At 31.1% G+C, this 10,950-nt stretch overlaps 1 protein-coding gene across 1 annotated transcript; it reads left to right on the forward strand.

Moving 5' to 3' along the window:
* Window positions 1-6,179: 6,179 nt before the first annotated feature.
* Window positions 6,180-9,902, forward strand: LOC111407798 (sodium/calcium exchanger NCL2-like). The gene is made up of 7 exons (XM_023037478.1): window positions 6,180-6,598; window positions 7,800-7,979; window positions 8,061-8,239; window positions 8,450-8,568; window positions 8,710-8,971; window positions 9,077-9,391; window positions 9,533-9,902. Exons 1-7 carry the CDS (start codon window positions 6,235-6,237, stop codon window positions 9,779-9,781), a joined length of 1,668 nt encoding a protein of 555 aa, XP_022893246.1. The 5' UTR covers window positions 6,180-6,234; the 3' UTR covers window positions 9,782-9,902.
* Window positions 9,903-10,950: the final 1,048 nt, after the last annotated feature.

Below are 10,950 nucleotides of genomic sequence, written 5' to 3' on the forward strand. Positions count from 1 at the left end.
TGTAACTGAGGTCGATTTGATTTTTCAACTATGTTACTACTTAGTCATTGAACTTAAAAATGTAACTCAACGATCACTGAATTTCGCCAAGTGTTACTACATCATAACCGAACTTTAAAATATATCTCAATGGTCATCGAATTTTGCACCGTGTTACCTATCCGTTACTCGAGTTGACGCTGTTTGTTGAACTTAACGGATTTTTCCTTTTGAGTGACGGATGGGTAACACGGTGCAAAGTTCGGTGACCATTTAGATACATTTTAAAGTTTGGTTTTGAAGTAGTAACACTTGACGAAATTCAGTGACCATTGAATTATATTTTTAAGTTTAGTGAATAAGTAGTAACATAGGGCAAAAGTTCAGTGACCATTCATATAATTAACTCAGTTAACATCTATCTAAATATAAAGGTTAAGAGATCTTTCAAATAGAGCAATTGCAATTACTGAAAATCTAATATACTTTATAGTTGTACGAAACCAAACATAGCTTATATAGTTAGCAAACTGAGTACATACATAAGCAATTCAAGAGCTAACTACTGAAAAGAAATAATAAGAACTAAGAGCATCTCTAAGAGACTCTTTAAACATGAGATGCTCCATATTTTAAAGAGTCAACTCTTAAATTGATATTTCAAGAGACTCTTTAAATTAACTTTTTAATTTAGAAAATGAGTTGACTTTCCAAATTTAGAGAACCAAATCAGTCTTTATAATTACATGTATACAATATGTTTCAATTTTTAATGTAGAAAAATAATAAAATAATTTAGAGAAAAGTTAGTTAAAATAAAAGATAGAGAGATATAATAAATATTTTTTGGGAGTAGTAAAATAAAGTATAAAATATAAAGAGTTTGTTGGAGTACTTTAAAATTTTAATTCTGTAAATTTATAATACTCTTCAAATGATAGAATATACTCTTTGAAAATAAAGAATTTCTTAGAGATACTCTAATTAAGGTACCTAACTTATATTATAGCTATGGATTGCACTATACTAGATATTTAGTAATCATTGAAGGGTATAGTGATGTTAACTGGATAATTTTATAAATGATTAGAAGTTTACAAGTAAATTTGTATTCACGTTGGAAGGTTCTACTATATCATATAAATTCTCTAAATATATAGTTATAGCTAGATCTATCATGAAATTTGAGTTTATATCTAAAGTCCCGAAAATTTTATAGAATAGAAGTATTTATTATATAAAAATATTATCTTATACTGGTAATTAATTTTGTTGGTCAAGGATTTGATATTGCGGCAGCCACACGTGTGTGTTTGAGATGGGTATTATCTAACATTTCTTTATTATTTGATTAAAATTCGTAATCAAGTTGGTATGATTTGACGTAATTGTACAGCGATGATTCACGTGTACTAGTATAAATGTTAATTATTAATTTACTTTTATTTTGATAAAGATTAACATTAAATTGTAATCCTACTTATCTTATACTTTATTACTCTTCATTCTTTCAATTCAAATACTAGTTTCAATGCAAGCTTATGGATAAGATTATAAAGGTTAATTGTAATTCCATTTTAATTAAGATAGTTGCTACTTGCTAATGATGATTTAATATGTACTGGATATCTGTTAAATTGTTATTGTTTTATCTAATATAAAAATGTTTAGATGAAACTTGAAATTTGTATACATCCATACTGGAATCTTATTCTTATGTAGTTAGAATTCTCTTAAATTCGAATTTCATGATGAGTTGATTTTCTTGTTAAGAGCTCAATTTAATTTTAAATTAATGGTGTGTTTGATTGCGAGCATGAAATTTGCATGGAAAAAAATAAATTGCTTATACCTTATTTGTATGAAAATTATTAATCAAATGTGTTTGATTAATTTAATTTTCAAGTTAGAAAATATTATACTTTGATTGATTTAGTTTTCAAGTTAGAAAACATTGTACTTGTCCATATTAGTGATCAGTGATGGATGGATGGATGAGAGAGAAAGGATAGATGAGAGAGACGAGATAATGGATTCCTTGAAAAATAAAATCATAATCCCCTTAAAGAAAATATTTTTCTTAATTTTGAGATAAATATGATCACGTAATTAAAAGTAGGAAAATATTTTTTAAGGAAAAAGTGTCAATCAAACAAAACAAAAATAGAAATTTGGATAAAAAAAAGGAATATTTTATGAAAAATATTGATAATCAAAATGCACACTAAGAATTTTATTAGAGGTTTAAGTATGTGATTCATCCTAATCTTATTACAATTATTTAATAATCTTCCTGCTTGCAATCATTTCACGTCAAATCAGAGAAGAAAAAGTAAGAAAGAGAAAAAAAACCGTTAGAGAGAAAAATTGAAGAAAAAAGGAATAAAAGCTTTTACACGTTCAAAATTCGTTCGCAAAAATTTTCAATCCTAAGTAGCTCATGTATAAAAATAATTTGACGAATTAGGTATGAATTTCTCTAAATGTCAAGTGATTGTGTTTTCATCTTTTAATTTTTAAGTTAAGAATTTTATGTGTTATTACATTATCAAAACTAAGGAATGATTTTTTGGGTAATATCATAGGGTATTATTATGTAGATCTATACAGAAATTAGTTTAGGACTAAATATCCTAAGCGGAAATTGAGAATGGATATGATTAAAGTGAGAATGAGACAGTTGGATTTTTATTCCATTAGAAAATTATGTTATGTCCGCATTTTATTTGCTTTTTATATTAAATTGTGAAAATAATAATAAGAAATCTATACTGAGTGAGTGTATTGGTATGCTCATTTCATATTCTAAATTATTTTTATAGATGCTTGATGGATTGGAGTTGAAAGTTGAGAGTACTAATAAAGTCCATGACGTTGGATCAATAATTTTACTTACTTTCCATATTTAGCCTTTAGCATCAAATTATTTTGTAATCAAAATTTTATTTTTAAAATCGATAAAACATATTATGAGACAATAAAATAGCTCATTTCATTACGCAAAGTTCTTCCATTTTTTTTTTAATTACAATGCATCAATCAATTTTTATAATTGTTGACTTTCGAAAGTGGCCAAGAGGTATCGTGTTAGTGATCAGGTCGACGTGATCACCATTAGATCCGATCCACGTGGCCTGATATGCTAGACCATGACGTCACATCGACTATATTTCATATTAATGATATTGACAAACTTTTGACAACAGGTCAACCACCCTACAACCCTATGCTGACATTCCTGACATATATTAAGTGGGGAATGTCGTATCAATCAACTCTAGAGATGCGCTTGTCAAATTCTCTTCTGATTGTTTAGGACTTCGGAAGCCTAAGGTGTTCGACAGCGAGAAGTGGACCCACCTCGGACCACTTCGGTCATTCATAGTGAAACGATCTCGGCGCTCAATGCACACAGCATCGGATGTTTACTCCTATAACCTCTTGCTTTAGTTGACGCCAATGCCACGTGTATAAACATAAGGCTTTCGTTTATGATTAGTAACAATAGCCTCCAAAGTCTATGTATAATCATTCTTGTGATACATAGAGTTTCTGTTCCATCAATTTTGAAAATTCTGTGTAATAATGTAGTTCCCCAAGTTTAAAATGTTTACGTATAAGTAAGTTAAAGGTACGTAAATAATTTTCAAATTAAAAAATTACCCATTTTGTTTGTACCATAAACTTTTTTTTTTTTTATCTAAAAAATAAAAATAAAAAAGTATCTTATCTAAACATATTTAAAAAAAAAATTACATATTAATCATGCTCGTCATATTAATCCATAGTATTTATTTTAAATTAGAAACCAAAGTTACATAAAAAAATAGATATCGAAGTGAAAAATCGTAAACAAAAGTTTTTCTTTTCTTTTGAATGGGATTAATACAAATTGAGGAATAAAAATTCTTCATTTAAATGTATCGAGATAAAAATATTCTTCTTTTCTTTATATATTTATATCTAATAAGTAACGGGATTATTATCATTTTTATGTTTATACAAAAATGAACGGGCAATAATAAATATCCAATACTATATTAATTATTTTTTAGAACATATAATATTAAAATTTTATTAATATTTAAGAAATTGGATTTAGTGAAAATATGTAATTGAGATGCATAGCTTATATTTAATGTGTGGATACAAATATGGAAAGTGTAAGTAACTCCTAATTATTATGAGTAATTAGTAAGGTTCTTAAGATTGATGGATAATTTCTCCCATCATCTATTCTTTTCCTCCTAACTGTTGATCACATTTAAACAATTGGCTCTTTTCAGTTTATTGTCATTTGTATTTAAATAGTTATACTATCAACTATTAATTAATTAAATATGAAATTTATAATTTTTGAATGAAAATATTGACAATATTATATAAGGGCAAAATGATAAATTGAACATTTCTCATCCATCTCCAAATTTTATTTTTATATATATATTGTAGATAGATTGTAGATATGTATTTCTATACTCAGCATTTTTTAATACGTACCACTTGAGTTGTGAACCAAATTAAATGAATTATCTCGTCCTCATAATTTGGAGATATTTCCTTTTGTCAATTCTCGTACGTTTCTCTATAATCGCGAATGGCTTTTTTTGGAACTAGTCAATCTGTTCGGACTGTTCCCATGCAATCTTTCTGGGCTGCGAATTGGTGTGGTGAACGCATTTCCATTGAATCTATACTCAGCAATTTGTAATACGTACCACTTGAGTTGTGAACTAAATTAAATGAATTATCTCGTCCTCATAATTTGGAGACATTTATTTTTGTCAATTCTCGTACGTTTCTCTATAATCGCGAATGGCTTTTTGTGGAACTGGTCAATCTGTTCGGACTGTTCCCATGCAGTCTTTCTGGGCTGCGAATATGTGTGGTGAATGCAATTCCATTGAATCTTGAAAACGTGTATTTTATCTTCCAATCATAAACAGTTAAATTCATCATGAAAGGGAATTTTGCCGTTGAATTTCCCCGGTCTGCTGATTTTAGTTTGACACGAAATATTTGATTTTTAAAATATTTTTGAAAATTCTAACCTTACGTATAGGCCGCCATCCCACGAACTTAAAATTATTACCCAAATTTCAATTATTGTGCATTGGCTGAATAATCAGACGACGTTTTACCTAACATATATAAAACGTGGTTTTAATTCGCTAAATTCAAATAAATAGTTTCCAAACGTGATGAACATGCTAACTCTACTTTTGTCAATTCTCGTACGTTTCTCTATAATCGCGAATGGCTTTTTGTGGAACTGGTCAATCTGTTCGGACTGTTCCCATGCAGTCTTTTTGGGCTGCGAATAGGTGCGGCGAATGCATTTCCATTGAATCTTGAAAACGTGTATTTTATCTTCCAATAATAAACAGTTAAATTCATCTTCAAAGGGAATTTTGCCAATGAATTTCCCCGGTCTGCTGATTTTAGTTTGACTCGAAATATTTGATTTTTAAAATATTTTTGAAAATTCTAACCTTACGTATAGGCCGCCATCCCACAAACTTAAAATTATTACCCAAATTTCAATTATTGTGCATTGGCTGAATAATCAGACGACCTTTTACCTAACATATATAAAACGTGGTTTTAATTCGCTAAATTCAAATAAATAGTTTCCAAACGTGATGAACATGCTAACTCTACAAGCGGAATTAACGTTTACGGCTACTGGGATACCGTCACAAGATTCATTAATCTTTATAATTTTAAGGAAGAGTAATCTTTTGAAATGATTAGCTGGAATAGGTGACATTTCAAGATAAAATATAAATTAAAAAAATTGGATTAGGTGAAAAATTTATATATCTACAACATCACTAATTGATCGCTCCAAGGAACATTTCAAAGTGAATTGAAGTATACGGAGAAGGATAAACCGCAACACGTCAAAGTTTTAAAATGAAATAATTCAATATAATATTTAATGATAAAAAAATTTTGATTTATTGCAAACAAAACTTCATTTATTTTTCAACGCTCCCGATTTTTTCGTTTTTGGTTCATGCACTTATGACTTTTCTCATTAGTCCTTATCAACCACGAAGAGTGCGGTGTGCGCACATGTTAATCATATATCCATGGTTAATCCCGTCAACTTGTTATCTAAGAACAGTTCTACCAGGAAAAGTTACTTTAGAAGTCAATTCAAAGAAAAACCCCGGATGCTTCTATAAATATATCTATAAATTTAACACAATTCTTAAGTGCGTTGTTTCTTGTTAAGGTTGTCTATCCAGGATGAGGAAATTCGCTTTTATTTCTCTGTTTCTCCTTCTGGGGAGTCATTTAGCAAATAGCCGTTCGATTAAGGAAAATTTGAATTTCAATCCCGTATCAGACGGTTTTTATTCGTTCAGCAATTCATGGGGTTTATCAGCATCAACAGAGACATGTGAGCCAGTTTATGGGATCTTGCCATGCTCGTCAAATGTATGGGGGCTGCTGTTTCTGATTGTGATATATGAGATCTTGCTTTCTTTGGGGGAGAGATATGTCGCAAACGGGTCGGAGCAGTTGTACGAGATTATCGGGACGGGTGGTATTTTTGGAGCCAGTTTGTTTCAGTTTCTTGGAACAATCCCACAAATTATCATAGTTCTTGGTAGGTTACTTCTTCATCTCTTCTTATTTCATCCATGGTGTTGGTTTTTATTGTATGCCTAAGTTTTTTTTTATAGTTTATACGTTCAGGTAGTTCAACATCCTCTATATAATTTATTAATCAGATATTCTTTAATTTAAGTTACGTTCTCACACCACCGATGTGCAGACTCTCATCGTCCCTTAAGCATTCGATATTCCTACTTGGCTATATATTCTTTATGTTGTCTAGATATTCCTAATTTTTTGGAGTTGGTCTCAATAGGAAGAATAAGAATTAGGAATAGTAATCACTTTCCTAGAATGCTACCGTTCATGGCCTCCAAAGTCATAGTTGACAAGTAAAAGATCTCATGCTCAATGAATATGCAAGACTATGGGCTCACCTCAATCTATTTTTCCAATTTGATGACAACAAATATATAAAGAAAAAGTTATACGTCTTATTTTTTTTAACCTCTTTTTATGATAATACAAAACCCTAATGACGACTTCCTATTTATAAAATAAATTAGGGCGAGATAGAAATTATAAGTGTGAAATTTCTACACTAACTTTAATTGAAGTAATATTGTCTCAAAACACAAATCTAGTCTAGATGTGTATTAAGATTTTGGGATTCCGTATTAAATGTCAACCTTACTAAGAGTAGCATAAGTACTTGTATATTATTTAGCGTTTTTCATCTTTATTCAATGTGAAATTTATCACTTTAACCATATATGTCTTAATTTACAATAGGTGCAGAGGTGTCAACCCAGCATGCCCCATTGTTTAGCCCTTTTGTCCTGGAATAAATTTATTTGAGCCAGACTGCACGGTTCGTTACGTAAATGTACAGATTGCCCGTAATTTACATTTCTGAACCAAAAAGATTTTAGGTTAGGATACAAGCAAACGGAAGGCTTGAGAATAATTGCAATTCAAGAATCCATTTGTACAACAAAATATAGAAAGGATAATTGATTGACCTTCAGCTTTTCCGTAAAATAGTTTGCATTTCATTTAAAAAAATCAGTATTGCATCTACAATATTCTCCTTTCAATAAACCGTACATTTCATGGTACTGATAAAACTTAGATCATTAAGACTCGAAAACAAACCTTATACATTTCTCAAATTTCTTCGGTTTTTGGTTATATATTAACGATTTTTCATGCATGACAAATTATCTGATAATGGAAATTAATTATGTTTTCAGTATCTTCACTTTCGGGAACTACTGAAGCGGCTCAACAACAAGCTAAATTAGGAATGGGACTGGTTGCAGGATCTACAGTCTTTCTTTTGACGTTGGTTTGGGGCTTCTGTGTCCTCACAGGAAGCTATGATCTTTCTGAGGCCAATACTGATAATACTGGAAATCCGAAAACTCTAAAAGGTCTTATTTTCTTTCCAAAATTTTATTGACAAGAAACTGTAATTTTGATGTAGTAACGAGTAAATGCCTTTTTTAAAGCAGGTGTTGGCGTTGTGACTGATGTTGAAACGTGCTATACTGCACGAATAATGGTGATAACATTGGTTCCGCTTATCATCCTTCAACTCGTAAAAGTTTTCCCTTCTTCAGGGAGACGAGCGATTATACTTATTGCTCTTATTATCACAGCGGGTCTCCTAATTGCTTATATCTCCTATCAGGTAACAAGACTTGGAATCCGGCCTATTTATGTCTTTCCTAAGGGCATGACGAAATTTTGTCTATAATATTAGTTTTTTATTTTATTTATTTATTTATTTATTTATTTTTATTCACGTGAAATTTTGTATACACAATATTGCATTGGTGTATTCACCTGAAATACTTTGCTAAGAAGGGCCCAATACCCTTTTGCTATCAATATTGCGCAGGTTTTCCAGCCATGGATTCAGAACAGAAGATTTGAGCATTTGATGTATAAATATGCGAAAGACAAGTTACTGAAGCTCTTGACCAGAAATGGCAGGCCGAATACTCAAAAAATACAAGAGTTCGTACTAACTTTAAATACTTCTTCTACAAGCTTCAATCACTTTGAAATCACACTAATCTGTTTGGCTGTATGTCTTCGTTATACATATACAACTACTATAACGCTGATATCATTTTTTTTTTTTTTTTTAAATAATAGTTTGTTCAACAGAGTCGACAGGAATAGAAATGGATCAGTATCAGAAGCAGAACTCAGAGTTTTTTTCTTAGGATTGAAGTTGAACGATGATGATTTGAGTACAGAAAAAGATGTGGAGGACATCATGGAATCTTTTGATATCACTGGCGACGCGGGTATCAACCGGGATGAATTTGTTACTGTAATGACAAAACTAGTTAACGACTTTTCCGAAAAGACTCCAGGTCCTAAACACCGAAATGCTGCGAGTAGCAATACCAAGGTAAAGTCGAGTGTTTTTTTCATTTTTCCCGAAATATAAAGAGTTACTTTTTTAGCTTAGCCGAAAATGCTGTTTGTCGTCTGATAATTTAACATCGAAATGCAGAATACGAGTGAAGCACAGCAGAGTCTGTTGGCTAATAATACAAGCACGACGGCAACCCCAAGCACGACGGCTAGTAATGTTTGGGTCAAATTCTTGACGGCTGCTTTTTTCCTGATATTTGGGTCTGGCATGTTGCTCGTACTTGCACAACCTCTCATTACAAGCGTTGTGTCGTTTTCTCAAGCTGTTAATTTGTCTTCGTTTGCTGTCTCGTATTTGGCTATACCACTTGCAATGAATTACAGAGTTGCAGTTTCATCAATTGGTTCAGCAAGTCGTAAGTCACAGAGAAGCATTTCATTAACACTATCCTCGGTATGTCACACCTTAGTATAATTTCCATTCAATCTATACTCCATTTGTTTCTTCTGATGTTACGGGGATGAATCACCCCATCTAAAAATTATTTTTCAGATAACAAACGTGTTTAATAAATCATGCTTTCCCTTTGTACAGCTATATGGTGCGGTGTACATGAACAACGTTATAGGTCTGATCGTGTTCCTTGCACCAGTTTACGTGCGCAATTTGTCATCAGACGTCTCAGCTGAAGTCGTAGTTCTTCTCGTTGTCTGCATCCTGATGACCTTTTTTACAAGCTGCTGTACGATATTTCATCGTTGGACAAGTTACGTAGTGCTACTTTTATACCCGATTTCTCTTGTTTCAGTATACGTTCTTACCTCGGTTCTCGGGTGGTCTTAGATATTTAGATTTGATATGTCTTAGAATTCTTGCGCATGCCTGTATTAATTATTGGTATTTTCATTGCAACATGCAACTTTTTTTTCACACAAAGATTGTACCGTATTTTTCTTTTTTAGCCTCTATTGATTAAGATAAGATTTTTAGTAAATTTTGATAAAGATTGATGAAATATAAGATTAAAAGTTGTAAGTCCCATGAAATATATAATTAAAATTAGTTGTTGACTTTGACTTAAATTATCAAATAGAACCTAGTATTATTATGCACCAATTATTACCTTACATATGCGCTTGTTACACAACATCCCCTTAGAGGAAGGGCAAACGAGGGAGGCAACAAAATTAAAAAAAATTACAATTTCAATTTATTATATTAATAATATAAATCACTCCGAAGAGAGTCTCAAGCCAATATTAAAATGGACTAAATTTAGAGTTAGGTTTTACAAGAACTTTTAGGGCAAATTTTATCAAATAAAGAAAATTTTCTAAACTTTACATTGAGGGCCTGCTTGGGCATTTTTTCCTAAAAAATTAGGACCCCATATATGAAGTAGAAGAAAAATACGTCTCCAATTTGTAAAAAAAAAATTGATATTTATGTCTTATAAATATTAACCTTTTTTTTTCCTGGTATCAAAAGACATGAAAATATTTACTAAAAAAAAAAAAAAAAACCCTAATTCTCTCTACCTGGGTGATTTTCGATAATTGGTTCAATTTTCATCTTCACGCTAAAACTCTGTGATTTTGAGCAAACTTATGTTCTTTCATTCTTGTTTGTATAGTTGGATCAATGGATAAAGCGGTTGAATCTACTGTTCATAAGTGGAAACTGAAGAAGAAAAAAAAATGTTGTGCCATTGAACAATCTTCAAGAAATGTTAATGTCCATCCTTAAAATCGAAGATAAAAAAAAATGTTGTGCATTGAATGATTATAAGAGTTGGCTTGATATGACATATGTATTGCTTCTATGCCAGAGCTTCTGACCCAGCTTGTTTTACAAGTGCTAAGATATAATTTCTATATCAACGTGGTGGGGGCATATCCATGGAAATTGAGTCAAATCTTTCCTTTCTCATGCTTATTTTCCCTGTGAGCATCAATTGTTGCTTACCCAAGCACTTGAACATTTTCAGCATTTTGTCTATCAAGTTGATGGAC

The sequence above is a fragment of the Olea europaea genome, chromosome 13, assembly GCF_002742605.1.
Source record: "Olea europaea var. sylvestris chromosome 13, O_europaea_v1, whole genome shotgun sequence".
In the NCBI taxonomy this organism is placed as follows: domain Eukaryota; kingdom Viridiplantae; phylum Streptophyta; class Magnoliopsida; order Lamiales; family Oleaceae; genus Olea; species Olea europaea.

Excerpts from the sequence above, each read along its gene's own strand:
- LOC111407798 (XM_023037478.1), top strand. The coding sequence starts at position 6,235 with ATGAGGAAATTCGCTTTTATTTCTCTGTTTCTCCTTCTGGGGAGTCAT. Across the intron at positions 7,980-8,060 it reads AAATCCGAAAACTCTAAAAG|GTGTTGGCGTTGTGACTGAT; the intron begins GTCTTATTTTCT and ends TTTTTAAAGCAG. Across the intron at positions 9,392-9,532 it reads TTTCATTAACACTATCCTCG|CTATATGGTGCGGTGTACAT; the intron begins GTATGTCACACC and ends CCCTTTGTACAG.